Genomic DNA, 21,890 nt, shown 5'->3' on the forward strand with positions numbered 1-21,890 from the left:
AGGTAAGTTGGCGGGAAAATCGGTTGAATAATTTGTAAATTACTTTGAAAATATGCTAATTTTTGGCATTTCCTGTGTGGGGCTAGTGGTTCTAATACTAGTACTTGCTATTTTGGAAAAAAGCGCTCCAATTTTCCCACAAATTAAACTCATTTTTTTTTTAATTTAAATTTCGCGCGTAACTTTAAATGGAAAATTGAGGCTTTTCCTTGGTGGTGCTAGCTTTTTTATTGGTGGTGCATAGGAGTGCAAAGTGTTCCGAGCTGGGTGCAATAATTTTTTTCTCAAAATTCCACCAAAGTGCCGCCAAGTTAGTGGTAAGTTGGCGGGAAAATCGGTTGAGTAATTTGTAAATTACTTTGAAAATATGCTAATTTTTGGTATTTCCTGTGTGGGGCTAGTGGTTCTAATACTAGTACTTGCTATTTTGGAAAAAAGCGCTCCAATTTTCCCGCAAATAAAACTCCATTTTTTTTGAATTTAAATTTCGCGCGTAACTTTAAATGGAAAATTGAGGCTTTTCCTTGGTGGTGCTAGCTTTTTTATTGATGGTGCATAGGAGTGCAAAGTGTTCTGAGCAGGGTGCAATAATTTTTTACCCAAAATTCCACCAAAGTACCGCAAAGTTAATGGTCACGTCTGTCAGTGCATCTTTTATTATCAATATCTCAGCTTTTAGTGTAAATTCAAAATTTCTTTTTGTGGTGCACATTGGTGCTAGCTATCACGAACAAAATGGAATGAGTTTCAATTCAATTTAGGGCACTTCCGGTTAAAGTTATATTTGGCGTACAATTGGTGAATTTTTACAGTTTCCGTTGTGTTGCTGGCTTATTATTGGCATTGCAAAGTGTTCCGAGCTGGGTGCAATAATTTTTTTCTCAAAATTCCACCAAAGTGCCGCAAAGTTAATGGTCACGTCTGTCAGTGCATCTTTTATTATCAATATCTCAGCTTTTAGTGTAAATTCATAATTTCTTTTTGTGGTGCACATTGGTGCTAGCTACCACGAACAAAATGGAATGAGTTTCAATTCAATTTAGGGCACTTCCGGTTAAAGTTATATTTGGCGTACAATTGGTGAATTTTTACCATTTCCGTTGTGTTGCTGGCTTATTATTGGCATTGCAAAGTGTTCCGAGCTGGGTGCAATAATTTTTTTCTCAAAATTCCACCAAAGTGCCGCCAAGTTAATGGTCACGTCTGTCAGTGCATCTTTTATTATCAATATCTCAGCTTTTAGTGGAAATTCAAAATTTCTTTTTGTGGTGCACATTGGTGCTAGCTATCACGAACAAAATGGAATGAGTTTCAATTCAATTTAGGGCACTTCCGGTTAAAGTTATATTTGGCGTACAATTGGTGAATTTTTACCATTTCCGTTGCGTTGCTGGCTTATTATTGGCATTGCAAAGTGTTCCGAGCTGGGTGCAATAAATTTTTTCTCAAAATTCCACCAAAGTGCCGCCAAGTTAATGGTCACGTCTGTTAGTGCATCTTTTATTATCAATATATCAGCTTTTAGTGTAAATTCAAAATTTCTTTTTGTGGTGCATATTGGTGCTAGCTACCATGAACAAAATAGGATGAGTTTCAATTCAATTTAGAGCACTTCCGGTTAAAGGTAAGTTGGCGGGAAAATCGGTTGAGTAATTTGTAAATTACTTTGAAAATATGCTAATTTTTGGTATTTCCTGTGTGGGGCTAGTGGTTCTAATACTAGTACTTGCTATTTTGGAAAAAAGCGCTCCAATTTTCCCGCAAATAAAACTCCATTTTTTTTGAATTTAAATTTCGCGCGTAACTTTAAATGGAAAATTGAGGCTTTTCCTTGGTGGTGCTAGCTTTTTTATTGATGGTGCATAGGAGTGCAAAGTGTTCTGAGCAGGGTGCAATAATTTTTTACCCAAAATTCCACCAAAGTGCCGCCAAGTTAATGGTCACCTCTGTCAGTGCATCTTTTATTATCAATATCTCAGCTTTTAGTGTAAATTCAAAATTTCTTTTTGTGGTGCACATTGGTGCTAGCTACCACGAACAAAATGGAATGAGTTTCAATTCAATTTAGGGCACTTCCGGTTAAAGTTATATTTGGCGTACAATTGGTGAATTTTTACCATTTCCGTTGTGTTGCTGGCTTATTATTGGCATTGCAAAGTGTTCCGAGCTGGGTGCAATAATTTTTTCCTCATAATTCCACCAAAGTGCCGCAAAGTTAATGGTCACGTCTGTCAGTGCATCTTTTATTATCAATATATCAGCTTTTAGTGTAAATTCAAAATTTCTTTTTGTGGTGCACATTGGTGCTAGCTACCACGAACAAAATGGAATGAGTTTCAATTCAATTTAGGGCACTTCCGGTTAAAATTATATTTGGCGTACAATTGGTGAATTTTTACCATTTCCGTTGTGTTGCTGGCTTATTATTGGCATTGCAAAGTGTTCCGAGCTGGGTGCAATAATTTTTTTCTCAAAATTCCACCAAAGTGCCGCCAAGTTAATGGTCACGTCTGTCAGTGCATCTTTTATTATCAATATCTCAGCTTTTAGTGGAAATTCAAAATTTCTTTTTGTGGTGCACATTGGTGCTAGCTATCACGAACAAAATGGAATGAGTTTCAATTCAATTTAGGGCACTTCCGGTTAAAGTTATATTTGGCGTACAATTGGTGAATTTTTGCAGTTTCCGTTGTGTTGCTGGCTTATTATTGGCATTGCAAAGTGTTCCGAGCTGGGTGCAATAATTTTTTTCTCAAAATTTCACCAAAGTGCCGCCAAGTTAATGGTCACGTCTGTTAGTGCATCTTTTATTATCAATATATCAGCTTTTAGTGTAAATTCAAAATTTCTTTTTGTGGTGCATATTGGTCTAGCTACCATGAACAAAATAGGATGAGTTTCAATTCAATTTAGAGCACATCCGGTTAAAGGTAAGTTGGCGGGAAAATCGGTTGAATAATTTGTAAATTACTTTGAAAATATGCTAATTTTTGGCATTTCCTGTGTGGGGCTAGTGGTTCTAATACTAGTACTTGCTATTTTGGAAAAAAGCGCTCCAATTTTCCCACAAATTAAACTCATTTTTTTTTTAATTTAAATTTCGCGCGTAACTTTAAATGGAAAATTGAGGCTTTTCCTTGGTGGTGCTAGCTTTTTTATTGGTGGTGCATAGGAGTGCAAAGTGTTCCGAGCTGGGTGCAATAATTTTTTTCTCAAAATTCCACCAAAGTGCCGCCAAGTTAATGGTAAGTTGGCGGGAAAATCGGTTGAGTAATTTGTAAATTACTTTGAAAATATGCTAATTTTTGGTATTTCCTGTGTGGGGCTAGTGGTTCTAATACTAGTACTTGCTATTTTGGAAAAAAGCGCTCCAATTTTCCCGCAAATAAAACTCCATTTTTTTGAATTTAAATTTCGCGCGTAACTTTAAATGGAAAATTGAGGCTTTTCCTTGGTGGTGCTAGCTTTTTTATTGATGGTGCATAGGAGTGCAAAGTGTTCTGAGCAGGGTGCAATAATTTTTTACCCAAAATTCCACCAAAGTGCCGCCAAGTTAATGGTCACGTCTGTCAGTGCATCTTTTATTTTCAATATATCAGCTTTTAGTGTAAATTCAAAATTTCTTTTTGTGGTGCACATTGGTGCTAGCTATCACGAACAAAATGGAATGAGTTTCAATTCAATTTAGGGCACTTCCGGTTAAAGTTATATTTGGCGTACAATTGGTGAATTTTTACAGTTTCCGTTGTGTTGCTGGCTTATTATTGGCATTGCAAAGTGTTCCGAGCTGGGTGCAATAATTTTTTTCTCAAAATTCCACCAAAGTGCCGCAAAGTTAATGGTCACGTCTGTCAGTGCATCTTTTATTATCAATATATCAGCTTTTAGTGTAAATTCAAAATTTCTTTTTGTGGTGCATATTGGTGCTAGCTACCATGAACAAAATAGGATGAGTTTCAATTCAATTTAGAGCACTTCCGGTTAAAGGTATGTTGGCGGGAAAATCGGTTGAATAATTTGTAAATTACTTTGAAAATATGCTAATTTTTGGCATTTCCTGTGTGGGGCTAGTTGTTCTAATACTAGTACTTGCTATTTTGGAAAAAAGCGCTCCAATTTTCCCGCAAATAAGACTCATTTTTTTTGAATTTAAATTTCGCGCGGAACTTTAAATGGAAAATTGAGGCTTTTCCTTGGTGGTGCTAGCTTTTTTATTGGTGGTGCATAGGAGTGCAAAGTGTTCTGAGCAGGGTGCAATAATTTTTTACCCAAAATTCCACCAAAGTGCCGCCAAGTTAATGCTTTTTTTAGCACTTTAATTCCTTATATTTCTGAATGTGTGCATATTTTATTAGATTTTTTTTGTGGTTCTAGCTGGTGCTAGCTCTCCTCTACCTGTATACTAAGTCGCGGTTCGAAATTCAGTGTTTGCGGCAAATTCCTTTGATCTTTTGAATGGCCATATCTCCGTAATTATTAAAGTTAATGAATTTTTTTAAGTGGTGCAATGGAGTGCAAAGTGTACTTAACATAATGAAGTAAGTTTCAATCAAATCCGGCCAAATTTTTTTTGGCGGGAAAAAAACTTTAATTGCTTATTGTGGCTTTTCCTTGGCGAATTTAGATTTTTTTTTGGTGGTGCATAAGAGTGCAATGTGTTTCGAGCTCGGTGCAAAAGTTTTGTCTCAAAATTCAACCAAAGTGCCGCCAGGTTAATGGACCCGTGAAGGGGCTCTTCTCTAGTTTTATATATATTTAAAGTTATATACCTTTCCTAGTGGGCCAACATTTTTTTTTTTAATGGGATCTAATTTTGGTCGAATAGTTTCGCTTCCCTTCGATGTAAATAACTGTTATTTCAACAATGTCACAATTTAATGCGCCATTAAATTTACCATTCATCTAAATTCTTTTAGAGCTACCTTTTTTTTTAATGTCATTTTAATAGTGAATATACAATAATAAATTATGCAATTAATTGCATAAAGGATGGATTTTGTTTTTGAAATTTGTGTAGTAAATTGAACAATATTATGTATTTTATAGCTATAAAAATGATGACTACACAAAAATTCCGCATAAAATTACTCTTAAATTCTGTTTACAAATTGATAATGCTTAATTTTTTTGCTCCTCTTTTATTCTTTTTTTTAAATTGGAGTATTAATATCATTCTCACTTCTTGCTTGGAATTTTTGAACTCATCCAATGTTGACTTTTATTTAAACTCATAAATAAGTTTTAAATAAACGAATTTTCTAGTTGAGAACTTTATTATGTTTTTTATTACTTTCATTTACTGCGAAAAATTGGAAATATTGCGTGCTTGTCACATTTTCACTTGTTTTATCGATTTTGGACTTTTCCATACTCAATTTCAGCGCGGATTTGAAGTTTTATTCCTGCTCTTTCTCTCTAAGCAGAAAAGTGCACAAGGTTGGAAAACTTTAATTGAATAGTACTAATTTCAAAGTTTGATTATTGACTACTCTATCGTATGTGAAGAGGGTTGCTGTTTTTGACAGAGTATTTGGTAATTCATGCAATGGACGTTTTATTAGGGAATCCCCTATTCCGAAGAAGTGTAAACTTCCGAAGATGGTCTTATTGGATAGACTGTCTGGTTAAATATGAAAATGTCATACTGGGTGCAAGATGTTGCACATTAACAATATACTAAGTAGCAATGATTTAAGTAAACAAACAGGCACTATTGACATGTCTACAATAAATTCCGCGTGTAAAGTTTCTGTTTAAAAAAACTTAATAACGTATTATTCAACGTTTAACATGTCCTTGGCTTGTTTTTTTGCGCAGATATTTCCAAAGTTGACGTCACCATCATAATGTTAAGGTTTATAAACCTGTTTGACTTCATTGGCTTGTTTATATTTATAGTTTCAAATTAACTCTTTAACAATATTATCAACTGTCTTGATGCACATGTTTTATCATTAGGATGTAAGATGAGTCATTTCAATATTAGGCATATCTCAAGTATGTAGTACTACAACTATTTTCCTTGTTAAATTTAATAAACTGATACTATTGGGTTAAAAATAAAATTACATTTCCGACAAAACATTTGCGACATACCATGAGTTGTGGTTTTTACCAATTGGTCGGTTTGTATTTATTAAACTGTGTTGGTTAGCGTAGCTGAAAAGGAAAAATAACAGGAAGTCCTTTATCGTTCATTGCTCATTTGCTCAAGTTCAAAAGACCTAGAAGACGGCCATGATTGCGGTGACTACAGCATGTTGAGAAAGTAAAGCCCCTTCAGAGATGATTGGGAGCATCCGATTAAGGAAGCCAAGATTCTTCAGGGCTGTAGAGCCAAAACCAGATTTCCGCCCAACTCAAAAAACTTATTTTTTTCACGAAAATTGAGACCTTTCTCAAATGTCATCTTGAAGATGCCCTGGGTCCCTAGGCAAAAGCTAGTGTTATTTTTGTTTAAAGATTTTTTATTTTTATTTTAGTTAAAAATCCAAAATAACATATTAACCCAGTCAAATTCGGATTTAAGCTCGGCATGGAAGAAAATAAACTATAAACTTGTATAAATCTTTGTTTTGGCATTTTATAAGTCGGCGCAAATGTCTCATAGAATCTCGTGTACACGTCATCGGAAATCAGTGGTCAAAAGTTACGAAAATCTTTTTTTTTGTAAATATCTCGTTTCCTTTGCTCTAAATGAGTTTTAAAGTTATTAGTTATTGGGTTCTATGCAATTTTTCATACAATCAACCGTTCTTGAGATAGAGCACGAAGAGTGGGAGGCGCTTAGCCGTGTATATGGTGACGTTAAGTCAACTGGGTAATTCAGTACACAGTACGTTATATAAAGTTTCAAAAGATTATAATTATTAAGAAACCTTAGTTATCAACTAATTACTGTTTGTATGTATATAAATAAAAATGTAAATGTTCGTTATGCGAACACGAGATTCTATGAGACTTTTAAGCCAACGAATAAAATGCCAGAAACAAAGATTTATACAAGTTTATAGCTTATTATCTTCCATTCCGATATCTGCCCCTTTTCTACCTAATTTGACTGGGTTATTTAATTTTTTTTCTATAACTTCTGCAATAAGTTGAACGTAGTAAATAAAAACAGAATTCATAATATCAGGTTAATTTAGCTAATGAACGTGTCTATAGAATATGTTTTATTTTCAAGGTAACCTGATTGGTGAACTAATTAAAAGAACATAGGTTCGTTACAATTGGTCACCGCTGGGAAAAAGGTCACTTCTATCAGCTATCTTACTCCTACCTCCAACAATTGTACCTGCATTTTTTTTTTTATATCCATTTATATTTATGTGTAAATATTTCTAGATATCTTAAATGAAACATTGGAATCGTTGTCAAGGAGAACGCGAAAAAAATCAATAAAAATACTCAGTTTTTGAAGAATTTTGAGTAGGAAATGTTGAATGATTTGCTGCTGAATAAAATATTGTAGAAATAAACTCGTTTGGCTGGAAGAAAACAATATATCTAATCTGTTCACCTTCTCTGTGCTCAAGAGTATGTGAAATATGTGATATTCCTTCCCAAAAATAATTAGGTTCTTCCTATTCCTTTTGTTTACTAAGTAGGTACTGAACAAAGGATTGTTAACCTTTACTCAACAGAAGTTCCCATCATACCCCTGATGATAGTGTTGTTTAAATTAAGCTTAGTGGGACTAAATGAGTTGGTCTTTACCAAGTGGAATTATCTTAATTAAAACCTCCTAATCCAAAATCCTTTGCAAGATCACCAACGAAGACCTAAATGTTCCATTTGCCCGCGCCCTCATTACATTCCGACATAATACCCTTCCTTTCTCTTTCTATCTCTCTTCATAATAAGTCTATTAACCAAGAAAATTCTGCGATATTTTATGCTCCTTGCCCAGAATTCTTACCAGAAGGCCGAGATATCTATTGGCGGAATAAAACTGCCAATATTTAAGTAACTTCCTTCTTCTCAAAGAATTAACTCGTCTCTACATAATTCTTTTTGTAAATATTCTCATTTATCTCTTCCTATAGATATTTTTTTACGTCTTTACTCATCCGTAATCAACATCTCAATGTTCCGGAACTGTGAAATATCTATCTTGGAGGATTGTAATTAGACATCCTTGTATTAACCTTTTGCAGGTTTACTTGATGCATATTTATTTTTATAAAAAGAAGTTAATAATTGAAATCAAATTATTTAAATAAAATATATAATATTAAAAAAAAAAAAATAATAATATAAAGTAATGGAGTGATGATTCATGAAAACATCTTGGTTATTTGGTTGAGTCACATCCATTCCGGAATAGAATTTTGACCCGTAAAGTGGAAGACCAGTCCAACAAGTCAATGGTAATTACGCCATAGTTTTTTTTTTTTTTTATTCGGTTGTGTCAAACTTTGTAATTCTTTTTTTGTTAACTGAAAATATCTCCGAGGCTATCTTTCAAACTATCATTTCTTTCTTATTTCTGTGTTTGTTTGTGTTCATGAGAGAGGGAAAAATAGCTAGATATTTCTAGTGAGATGAAGTGAGAGTTTCGTCCTAATTGGACGGCAGGAACTGGGTTACATTGAAAGTTTTGTAAAGATATTTTTGAGGATGTCCCCAATGATTTAAAGAGCATCTCTTTGTTTTTTAGTCTTCTACATTTCTTTTTAAATTTTAGCATTTTTAGAGACGAAAACAGAGAGGAGAACTATTTGAAGATAGTTTACCACAGAAAAATGTTCCGTAAATTTTGAGGCCAAAGTTACTACGCTCGAAATTTGTTTTTCTTAAAGATCTTTCGAATGAAATTCTTCTTCGTATGAATTTAACTGAAAAATAAAATTATAAATTGAATTATACGAAAACTACGGACAATAAATAAATCTATTTCAATTATTTTGCTCATTTATGACAAAGAGGAAACACATTAATGGACAGTTGAGAAGAATTGTCTACAGAGGCTCCTTTTTTCAACCTTGCTTTACTTCCGTTCCAATCAGATACCGAAACTTTGAACATCATATAGTGTAAACAGGGTATGTGTGAACAGAATCGTTTGATTTTAATTTTATTTTTACTTTCGCTTGTCTAATATAGTACATTTACTTTCGTTTTCCATCTGCTTGCCGAGCTGGAGAGACGCTTTGTATGTTCAAAGGAAGTGCTACTTGCTTTAGTAAGTTCTCGTGGTAGGAACTTGAAATATCATGTTACAAAGATTGTTCTCAGAGTTTTAAAATCATACAGCTGCCGAGTACTGTTATTTCTTTGTGAAATTACTAATGCTTAATAGCGTATAAATTTCTAAATACTGGTTTGTAACATTTAAATTCGATAAATATTTGACTAACATTAAAACTATATTCTCTAAAATTTATTAAAAACAGTTATGATAATCATTACTACAAATTATCTTAGTTTAAAATTCAAATTGTAGACCAACATAGGCTATGGAACTTGTTTCTAAGTTTTATGATTGGCTCCTTATGGCAGGTAGAGAGAATGTCCCAGACTTTTTTTTTTTCCTTTGAACCGCTGTCACAGTTCGAGCCCTCAGATTCCCCGGAAACCCTAAAAATAATTTGGTCGCGTTATAAAAAACATAAACCTACATCTACTCCCATAGAATTCCTTTATGAAACCATCTTTTTCATTAAAATAATTTACGTATGCATATAAAATATTAATTGAAAGTACTTACATTTAATAAGTTCATTCCTAGAGAACAAGAGAAACTTGTGTAGGTGTTTCACATCATATGTTTCAGTATTAATTGATACTGTACAGGACCAATTGTCTGGATGTCTTTGTTAGTATAATTGCAATACTACTATGGAACCCAGACATTGTCTCTTTGAAAAAAACGGAACATTAAAAATTAATACACATGGAACATCCGTTAAGTTCAATAATAATGCTGCTAGAAACTAAATAAACTCTCTGTTAGTAAAATGCAATGTATACTGTTGTAAATGAACAAACACCGTTATTACTATTTTATTACGATGTTCACAACTTATTGTTGGATATTTTTTCTCTCATCAAACTCTTGCTCCCACAGAACATTATTATATGTAATTATTGTTGATGCTATTATAGTAGTTTGTATTCTACAAACCTAACCCGGAACTGTTTATTACTTCCACAATTTTCCGTTACAAAATGGTTTATTGTTAAATCGCTTCTTTTTTTTCTTTTTGTTGTTGTTGTTCAGCTAAACGGAGATCTTGCTAACTTCATCGATATGTTATATGTTCTTTAATTTCTTTGAAGTCATCCACAAAAAAAGATGCATACATTAATCATCTTGTAAAGTTTTCACTACTACAGTTTGTACTGATACGAATTGTGTTGATTAGTTTGAATTTTTATTCAATTTTTTTGATGAATTAGAGACAAGAGCATGGTTATTTCAACCAGGTGCTACTCTATTTACTTTAGATGTGCGTGTATGGAACTCAGCTTTTAAATTATATGGATTTGTTTCTGCTCGGACAGTCGCGCTGCAATGAAAGCTCTAAATTCTTGTGTTTTCATCTCGAAATTGGGGCTGAACTGTTTCAGGAGGCTGGAAAAAGTTTTTTCGACAAAGATGTTCTATTAATTTGAATGCTAAACCATCAGGAAGTTTCGGGATTGGTTGGAGCCAAATTAGACGTCTCTCTAACATTCGTTCCAATTCTACTGTATCTTGAGGCAAGTGTCTGCCCATCTTCCAAAAATTGACGGCTTCAAATAATAAATCCAGTGAATAAAATCCTCATTTTCGAATGATTAAAATGATTGTGAATCCAGGCGGGGCTGATAGTAAGATTTTGCTTGATGTACTACTGATGAAACTTTTGGCCATAATAGTTTAAGAAACAATTTCTATATATTAGGGCTCATGTGTAAAGTTTGCGAGAAAGTGGAGAGGTCATCACTATTTTATTCTATGACGGATTATTTGAAGAGTGGCATGATTAGTTACAGATCATTCAGTTGGTTAACGCTGGAAGTTGTTTTCTGTTAAGGATGCTGTTCGATTTGTTCTGACAGCTGTGAATCTTCGGAAGCTCTAGTTCGGGTCTGGTTTTTTAGCCCAAACTCAGTTAATGAAGCAATTTTTTTGGTTTTAGTAACTTTACGGACTAGAGCGGCTTTGAACAATTTAGGGCTTGGTTTCTTCCTACTAACAAACACTAATATCGTAAAACTTAAAAACAATATAGTTATTTGGAATCAATAGTTAAGAGTCTATTAATTTGAACAGGCACTTTCTTTTAAACGATCAATCGTTATCGATATGCTTAGTTTTACAATAATGTATCTAATAATTATAAAATATTTCTATTAATTGGTTAGAAAGTAAATACTTTTGTAGAAAGATAAGTAATAATTCATTGCGTAACATAGTTTCTATATTTATTTTCAGAATTTCGAAATTCTTGAGGTTCATCAATTACAATTAGAAAATTAGAAATAGTCAGTTAAATATCAATTCTCAGACTGATGGCGGTTTCAACTTAGAGCTTTCAGAAAAGTTCCAGAACCATTCCTGCCATCAATTTTTTAGAAAAAAGTTTTCCAATAAAATTGATTATACAAGGTGCAAATTAATTTTAATGCCCTTTTATAAAAAATTCTTAAAAACCACTAAAATTATATTCTTAAAATATAAGCTTATCCAAAGAGTTCTCAGTACGAGCCATAATGGAATGAATACCTAGTTTTATGTAGATTCTTGTTGAGGTAATCTTGAAAACACCCACATTCCAATTACAGGACCCGTTCTAGTACCAATTTAGTGTATTCAGGAGTTCCAATACCTTTAGTTCATGTGAACACTCCCGAAAATTTGATGTTATATAGACCATATAATTTTTTGTACGAATATTTTCTTTTATCTCTAGTTATATTGTGAATGTAAAAAATTAGAGGTTAGTCGCTGTGAACAGTTACATATTGTCTGCTCTAGACCTTTATTTTTTTTTGTACAATTCATGTACTGAGAGTATTGTGGCTTAATGAGAACAAAGGAAATAGGAAGTAGTTCCATTAGCCCACTTCGGCTAGCCTACATTTCTCTCATTCGTTTTGAGTACCTCACTACAACAAGTTTAATCAATCGTCCCCATAATTTTCACAGTCTCTCCTTTCCCTTTAGTCGTAATTTCTTATTGTTTTTTGTTCTATTTTTTAAAGACATAGATATGAGACGATGTTCATCGTTGTTATCTTGTTATTCAGGAACTTTGTTATCCTTAGTCTCTTATCTACACCGTTCACTTGCACTACCAAACATGTTTTTGACAGTAGAAAATATAAGATACCAGGAAATAACATGTCTGATAATACTCTTTTTCAAAACTGTTTAATTTATTACTTTTCTTTACAATAGTAAGGGGAAATATTGCATCTTTATTGAGTATTTAAAAGAATTTTTCACCTGAAACAACATATATGATGCTGCGTGAATATTGGAAGTGTATTAGCGAATGAACGTCTGCCGTGGTAACTTGTTAATTCTATAAAACTTGAATGTTAAATTTAGTATTGAAACTAAAGAATTCTTGAGGAAATTTTACGCAAATCAGGCAATGTTACACACCGTGCAAATTTAGCTAATAAATATGAAATTAATTATTTACTAGTATTAGTAGGTATTGATGCGATAGAATTCGTTTAAAATGGTCAGCAATGTAAGTTAGGCTTAAGTTACGTACTCTTCTATGCATGTAGCGATCGATGTAAGCTGAAGCAATGACCAGTTCTGGCTGTGAACTGTCTAAAAACTGAGATACCGCTACTAACGATAACCCATCTTTACACAGTAGTGTCTGTTGGTGAGAAAGAAGTGCTTAGTGGTAAAAAGAGCGATTAACCCTTATTAAAAGCTCGGTCCTGCATCGATTGAGGTGGTCTACTATGTTGATTTCTTTGATTCTACGGCAGAAGAAGGAGAAAAAACAAAAAATAAGAGAATGAATACACAGAGAAGATAAGCCATGTTCACCAAGCACTTCTTTATCACTCTAGTGTTCTGCTGTTCTTTAAGTCATGAAGTTCCATTATGACGTCCTGCTTTGTACAAGTTAAGAATTCAAACAAAAAAGAGTAGGAGATCAGATAATTTGCTTTGTTTAACAACAAAATAAATTAATAATCTCAGTTAATGACTTATTGTATTAATATCGTGACAATGAGAAGATACAATATTTATAATATTTTTATCTTAACATCCAGATAAAAATTAAACAACGGGTTAGGGTCAGTTTTCTAAATTAGTTAGTGACTGAATTCTAAATTTCTATTTGAAATACACTCAAATTCCACTTAACGAGGATTTTGTATTTTAAGAAACATAAACTAGGAATCCTAAAGATAAATAATCATAAAGATTTTTTTCAAGCGTTTTCCCTATTTTTGACTGGTTTCATATTTTCATTCAATATAAGAGGTTGAAGAGTAGAGTTGACTTCCACAGTTGATCAAATACTAGAGTTGCCTAACAAATTTTCCCTTGATTAGAAAAAAGTACTGAGAGAGGAAGCCTAAAATGACGAAAAATGTTTTCTCTCAAATCAACGACAAAATTTTTATTTTATGGCAATATTCGTCAAGGTTTGGAATTATTTCTTTCTAGATGTTAGTGAGACTATAATGAAAACGCTGGTGAAAAATTACGCGAAAATCTGAAGGAAGAAGACAAATTACAGGACAACTCTTTGAACTGAATGGAACGAAATGAATTGTCTTAGATTCATGGTGATAAGAAAAAAACGAAATTTCAAATTTATGAATACAGAGATACAGAGAAGGCCAAACAAACCCATTTCGCACTAATTTTATTATTATTATTTTTTTATTTTTTTTTTGCTTTGGGGTTCCAATTAGCATTTGTTCAACTGAAACTACAATTTCGAACAGTTATTAGAAATATGTAGTTTGAATAACTCTTTTCCGTTGGAGACTACTCAAAGTTAGTGAATTGTGCTGGTGACCTAGTTTGTCCTGTGCCTCTCTCAATGGGACAAAACAAACATGCCCAAGGGGCATACATAATGCGATAAAGCACACACACAGAAATTAAAATCCGGTTTGACACTTTGTAGCCGCTTATGAAGCCCCAACTGTATAAAAAGATGACAAAGTCAGCCCAGAGAACAAGGAACTTGTCATGGTTTAACCTTTAAGTCAGAGTGAGAGGGCCACAAAAGGGTTTAAAAAATATTTATCTACATATGTATATTTTCCCTCCCAAAAAAATACAGTAGTAGATTAGATTTCTATGTTATCGATGGGACTGCCACAGTGGATGTCAGTAAAAAACCTACCTTGATGGGACAATAGATAGACAAGGGCATACTATCAGACTTTTTGACTTTATGTTTGTTACACCCACATTATATTAAATTAATTTAATTTTATAAGTACAGCAGAACTAGTAGGGAGCGTTGATGAATACGAATTGCAGCAACGAGCAGAATTCTACATTTTAATAGAGAATTAAGTTAGAAAAAACTTAAATAATAAGAAAGTAAACTATTTACTTGCACTGAAGAATAATCACAAAACAGAAACCATGGAAGAAAATAGATCATTCAAGTACAGTAATACCTTAAAAATTTTGTTAAAAAAATGTTTGTTCAATTATTGCTTTTCTTAAATTCTTAATTGATCATCTCTGTTTTTTGTGCAACTTTGAAAATTACATCTTAATAGTAATCCTTCGCAAATTATATCTCATTGAAATAAATTCTTAAAATTACTGTATCTTTTAAGTATAGAAGCTAAAGATTAATATTGGGTCAAATTATTACTTATCTAGGCAAGACTTTACTTAAAAATCTGACATAACAAATTGTCGATATTAAATTCGATCCCTCCTTTCTATTTAAAAATGAGATATATTTGAAATATTATTATATTCAATTAATTCATTGTATTGATTATTTTTATCGACCTGCCTATGCTATTTATGTCCTACTTCATAATTCTGCAAAGATTCCCGAACGTCTCTCTACATCCATTATGGTTCAATGATTCCTTCCCATTAATCCTTCTTCCGCACCTCTTGCACTAGTGTCCTTGTAAACTCTTGAAATTGCTCTTCTGGATTACCTCCTTTATAGTCCAATCAGTCAGACTTAGTCATATTTTTCACATATGCTATTTCCATTTATAAATCGTGGTAGATTAATTCAGGTAAAATAGAAAGAGAATGAGTAAGGTAGTGAGAAAGAGTTATCATCTTAGATTGACCATGATCAATTTTGGTTTGTAAGATACTCAGTCTAGCACAACTACTTCCAATAGTTTTTATATCCATAATTTCATTTCTGTTTACTCTATTTTTAATGGAAAAATTATTTTACTGCAGCTTCTTTTACTGTAGAGTCTGGTAGTTAAACTGACTCGTATTTCTACATATGTTTCACAGAAAAAAAACATAGTGACGTAGTAAAACATGCATTTAATTACAGATGTTAAAAACACTGTATAACTTCCTTAAATTTCCTTATACTTCGGTATCTTAAGGATACAGTTCAAAATGACAATTCTTTTTTTTAAATATTGTACTGTGTTCTTTGGCGGGGATCCAGAACGGCCGTTGAGGGACATCACAGTTGTTTTTTTAATAGATTGCAGGGCTATTAAAGATTGGAATGCCCTTGGCTTTAACAATAAAAACATTAATATATTCGAGGAAATGATTTGCATTGTTATCGCAAGCATGTAGCATTCAATTCTGCAAATAATTATTTAAAAAAAGGTTTTTATTTATAACTCTCTGCCGGCAAAATATTACCGCAACAGAGAGAAAATAAGCATTTTTTTTTGTTTTCAAATTTTTCGTAATCTTTATTTTATGTTTTATACTGCCTTTAGAATCAAATATCTTGAGTGTTAAGTTGTATTTTAGATTCGTCTCAGCAAGTCAAGGTTTAGCGCAAGAACAAAATATTAAACCTGCTTTAGTTGCTAAGGCATGTTGGCATGTTAAAGACAATCGCATCCTTTATGGAACTGAAACTATTGTAAGGGAGATTCAATCGTTCTCTTTAAGAAGAGTGCAAAAATGTAAAACATATTAAGAAAGAATTGTTCCTTAAAGCCCGGTTACATGTATCATTCTGAGCAAATATGGAATGTTAACAGGATTTTGAAGATCCTCACAGTGAACCTGAATAAGTAGGTCTTATAAGAGCTTCAGCACAAGTTTCCAGAGAAGGCCTAGGAATTTTTTAACAAAGAAGATCTCTAGAGAAGGCTCCTGAAGGTCTCACTGTATGCTACATACTTCAGTTGCAGCTGTTGGAGCAAAACAGTTTCTAGAACCTTCACAGGGACTGTGGAATCTTAAGGAATAAGGCTTGGAAATGGGAAGTTCCTTTCTGGAGACAGATTTAGTGGTAAACATGTGTGTAATTTACATTTGGTTGTAAATTTCTGAAAATTGAAGGATCAAATGCGTACACAAAAATATATTGTATCCACAAATATTTAAGGAGAGTAACGTAGAATTATGGCTTTCAGAAAGCATCTCCTTAATTTTCGTATTAACAAAAAGAAAAATAAGCTAATTCTCTTGATTATTGTCAATGACCATTTAAGAGAAGAAGACCGATTTGGTCTTTTTCTACTTTGATAATCTTAACAATTTAGTGGTTGCAACAATTTAGATGGACTAACTGATGATCTACTCTCTTCTTGCTTATCTCATTTACTAATTTATTTAATTTTCTGTAATTTCGTAATTCTGCATTACTACCTAATTTTGTCTAGTTTATTTACAATTCAAATTAGAAGTAATTATAAGAGCAATTTCTAAACTGCTCTAACTGTTGTAAAATATTGTACTTAAAAGCCACATAACTGATACAATGTAATCTAGAATAAATCTGTTATTGAACAGATTGCCTTCTAGCAATAAAATATTATGAAATTAACTAAAAATCTCCTCCAGAAATTCAGGGTTTAGTTAGGATTTAATCTTATACATGGAATTCAGCATATTAAATAAATAGCCTTTATTTAAAGTAGAATAATCTATGCCATAACTTACTTCGCCTATAAATAATAAATCAGAACTTGTTCTCCTATAAAGTCTGTTACAAGCTGTTCCCCTGCTAAAGAGTAATTAAAGAAGTAGCAGAAACGGGTTAACAAACTACTAAAATAACGATTCCTTTTAGGGTTCCGAACTGATACAAAAATTCACTAGATAGAGTCAAGACAAAATTTTGCTGTTTTTTCGAGATATCAAATATTTTAGATCACCCCTAGTTTTTTTCCAAAAAAGATGAAAGCTGAACATTATTAATTTTTCATTTACTTTTGTTTTGCCTGTCTTCTAAAGTTTACATAATTTAGAAGGTATCAACTCCCATATTCTTGTAGTAATTTAATTTACTAATTTTGTATTATTTTTTTGGGTAATACAAATGCATATGAACTTTTGTTCTTTATTTGGTATAAAAATAAACTTTTGTAGGACATTCTCTTTTTACGAATACCAGAAAAAAAAGTATTAAAAAATAATAGTATAAATTAACTCATCAAGATATTTTTAGCAGAATGAAAAAGCAGTATAATTCTCTAATAATTATTTCAAGGACATTTTACTTCATTTTATTAAATGAATGCAAAGAATGTACCATTACATTCATTATTGATTATTATATTGTCCTGTAAAATGAAATATTCTTTATAAATTGATTTAATAACAATAATGATCAATGATTCAAATAATCAAAGTTACTTTACAATTTATTTGCACTAAGAGTCAACTATTTATGAGTTCTTAACAATACTGTACTGCCATTTCCAAAAAGTAAGGTTTAATCAATCAGGTAATTTAATTTAAAATAAACAAATTTATTTACGAGTGAATTGATTATTCCTAGATTATAGTATGCCAAGAAATTATATTCTATGATTTTCCATGGTTTGGGGACTTAAAATCAACCTCATTCCTTGGAACCTTTTTTTTTAATTGAAGACTGATGTTATTTGCGACAGGAGCCTTTTTCAGAGCACTACCGGCCTCCGTTCTCTCGTCAAAGTGTATTCTGTATCTCCAGATAGTGAGCTTTAAGAAGCTCTTAGGAAGGGGAAATTGTGTTCGAACCTGGGATCTCCACGTGGTAATAGGGTATACTCTAACTACTGAGCCAATCTCTTTCTTCCTTTTCTTTTAAAACCTTTAAAACGCCATGGAGGTTAGTACCAGTACTAAAAGATCTCTAGGCATCGCAGAATACTGTGAATTACTACCAAATGTAAATTTGGTAATGTAAAATTGATCGTATTAATTAGTGATCAATTCAACTGTAGATTGAGAAATAGACCGCAGTTTTTTGCCACCCAAGACATCAAAAATACAAAAACTTGCCCTTGACAAATTTAAAAGAACGTGCCACTATAAGTTTAAAACATAATGATCTTTTACCAAAGATTGCTAAATTGCACATAAAATGTTAATAATGGTCTTCTATATAATAGTATTAGTACTTTTACTACAGAAGTTACTAAATACTGGTGGTGCTAATAGTGATCCCAAATTAGCGTTTGTCAAAACCTTGCTAGTTTTGCGAATTATGTTATGATTAATAAATTGTAAATAATTTCTTTTGAAGCTGAATATGCAGCCTGCTGTCTTTTCACTCACCGCCTGTTTTCTTTTTACCGCGGCACTCAGTATATTTAAAAAAATTGTTTTTGAATTGCACACTAAGATGCAAACATTTTTACTCATTCTTTGTAATTATGTTTTAAAGAATGCTAATAAAAAGAACTGTTAGCAATAAAGAATAGTAGAAAAAAGAAAAATATTTCTCAGATAATAAAAGAAAAAATAATCTGCGTCATTAGTTAAATATATTAGTAGCAAGTCTCATTTGACGATTGCTAGTTTTGCTGTAAAAAAATACAATCGTTGAATTCCTATTATATTTTATACATATATCAATTGCTTTGAGTTCTAAAATGATTGTCCCACATTTGCAAATATTTTTCTAAAAAAGTTTATAATTTTTTAGCAATAGACTGTGATATGTTCATAGTTGCATAGTCAAATTCACTTTGGTGTAATTATCAATCAGCAACTTGTATGCAAGCATGATGATTGTTTCTTATATACGAGTACTACTTATATACATATATTCTATATATTACTTTTTATTATTTGTTTCATCCGTGGGAATTTCACTGTGACATATGGTTGCATTAATCTGCTCAAATAAAACAAATGAAAAAAAAGAATATAGCGGATATGAATGGTGAACATCTGTTCAAAGAAAGATTAATTTATTATTTAGACATTTTTGTTTAGATAAATTAGAATTTTTGTTAGCATGAATACACAAATGTCTTAGTATTATCATCAAATTTGACTTGGCTTGAGTAGTTTAGTAGTATCTGCAACATTGGTTTAATTAATATTGAATTACTTACTAATAATGGATTTTCTCCAAACCTTGCTAGCAGAAATATGGTTTTGAAATTATTAGTAATATTTACTGAAATATGTTCTAAATTTATTAGCCTAAATATGAAGCTACCAATCAACTTTAAGTAGAGATATTTGGAACTATTTAAGAAAATTGTGAACATCTAAAACAAATGTTCTTCATTCCTCGTAAATAAAGAAAATACATTTTAGCACATGCTACATACCGCTAATGAAAGAAAACCAGAAAGCAATTAAGAGATAAAATATGTGGCAGTGTTTTTTGATTACTTCTTTTTAAGAGATGTTGCTAATATGTGAACAGATATACTTTTATTTCAGATTCATTTTACTATTTTTTCAGTATTATCCTAGATGAATAATATTTGCTTTTAAGATGAAAAAACTATTTCCTACATTACCTTATAAGAAAGAATACTTATGAAGTTGAAAAACAATATTACAAGTGAATATTTTAATTTCAATATTTTAATGAAACATAATTTCATATTTCCTTCAAATCTTTTTATTATTATTACTATTTAAACCAGATAAAAAGTTAAAAAATTCACAAACATGTTTTCACAACGCATTGAATCATTTACACTTCGAGATACTTCAGCTTCAACAGTGAAATTTCAAACAGAAGTCATGCCTGTCAATAGGATCGTTTATGGTACTTATGCCGACAGCATTTGGAAGGAAAAGTGAAACAATATAGAAGAGACCAAACAGAAAACGAAAACGTACTTTTTCCTTATTTTCTTTATCAACGGGGTATTTTTCACCGCGACCAATAAAACTATTGTGCGCCAACACTGGTGAGACCACTCTAGTTGCAGCATCCTTAAGTAATGGGCCAACGCACCAAGATTTTCTAGAGAATTAAGAGAATAAAGAACTAAAGCGCTCTGGACCCGGCATTTAGTGATATCATTAAGAGATTCCTTAGTACTAACTCATCTCTTCCCTCAAAAAACGACTTCCAAAGAAGATTCTTAGTAGGATTATTTCCTCCGACTCCTAGGATAACCAAGGATATCTAGGAAAGCTCCAAATTGAGCAGAGAGTCAGCACTTAGAGGTAATAACCCCATGGAGCAATTCGCTGAGATGTTCCTCAGATTAAAAAAAAACAAACTATCTGGAGAAGCTCCAGTGGGATATCCACTCCCTGTGTCCAAGGTATTCCAAATATGGTACTCCAAATAAAAAGCCTGAAGAATTATAAAGGGCAGATCCACCCCTCAGACCTTAATAACGTTTCTTCTGAAAAAAAGAGAGCAAACTGCTTGAACAAGCCCGTCAAAATAAGCAAACTTCTCCGTATGTATATTTAATAATGTCTGGCTAATTTAGCCCACCCAAAAATAATATTCTCCTAATATCGCAAAAAGTAATGAAGAGAACAAGATAAAAAAGAAATATTTCTTCTCAAGTTTTGCTGAAGTTTAGACATTTGATAATGCGACAAGTACATGATATTGTAAAATAAAATAATCCTTTTTTTGTTATCTTTTACTAGGTATCTCTTATCATACTGATATAGAAAGTGTTTATCAGTTTTATGCTTATCCCTCTAAAGATTTCTAAATTATTTTTGTATTTTTTTGTGGCACAGGTCGAAAAGGACAATATGAATGATAGTAAAAAAGAAGTGTCAAGTAGCAAATTGAGACCACTCAAGATTACAGCTGTTGGTGACGGAATGGTGGGTAAAACTTGCCTCCTAATAACCTACACATCTAAAAGATTTCCCACGGAGTATGTGCCCACAGTGTAAGTTATTTTATACAGAAAACCTTAAATCACTGTTAGAACACTTTAATAATCCCAATTCTTCACAAAATTTATAAACTAAATTGCCTCCTCAATTTACTCATGGTTTTCAAATTAAAATTTAATCATGCATAGACATTAAGTGAGAGTGTCCTGTTGTATTTGTTTCCTGTAATAACTCATTTAGAAAACTGTTTAACATTTAAATTGACAAATAATGCCTTAAATTAGACAAGTAAGTGATTATTAAACCGGGTGAAATATTATTTATATACTTTTAAATTGTAATTTTTCCAGGTTTGATAATTTTGCGGATAATATCAATGTCGATGGACAAGATTTCAATATGACACTTTGGGATACAGCTGGACAAGAAGACTATGAAAGACTTCGACCTTTATCATATCCTAACGTAAGATATATTTGTTTTTAATAATCCTCTATACATTTCTGCGCTTCTTGAAATAACCTTCATTTCAAGGTAGAATAATAGAAATAAAGTTTATTTTGCTTATATCTGAAGACGTTTCGGATTTGTTTGAATCACATTTAGTTTGTAATATAATAACCACTTTTTGTTACAAAAAAAAAATGTATTCTACATTCTACTATATTTAAGGAAACCTTACTTTTTACAATCATTATCGCTGCCTCTTAATTTTGGTAAT

General features: G+C 32.0%; 1 protein-coding gene across 2 annotated transcripts in view; it reads left to right on the plus strand.

The window, feature by feature from the left end:
- Positions 1 to 21,890, plus strand: part of LOC141453832 (ras-like GTP-binding protein RhoL) — a 51,256-nt gene that overhangs the window by 25,843 nt on the left and 3,523 nt on the right. For both annotated transcript variants that reach the window (XM_074127495.1, XM_074127494.1), the window contains exons 2-3: positions 21,065 to 21,222; positions 21,520 to 21,634. In XM_074127495.1, coding sequence (XP_073983596.1) covers positions 21,080 to 21,222; positions 21,520 to 21,634 — 258 coding nt within the window. In that variant the 5' untranslated portion in view covers positions 21,065 to 21,079. The remainder of the gene's footprint in view (positions 1 to 21,064; positions 21,223 to 21,519; positions 21,635 to 21,890) is intronic.

This window comes from Rhodnius prolixus, unplaced genomic scaffold (genome assembly GCF_049639745.1).
Source record: "Rhodnius prolixus isolate KJV_2025 unplaced genomic scaffold, Rpr scaffold_3, whole genome shotgun sequence".
In the NCBI taxonomy this organism is placed as follows: Eukaryota; Metazoa; Arthropoda; class Insecta; order Hemiptera; family Reduviidae; genus Rhodnius; species Rhodnius prolixus.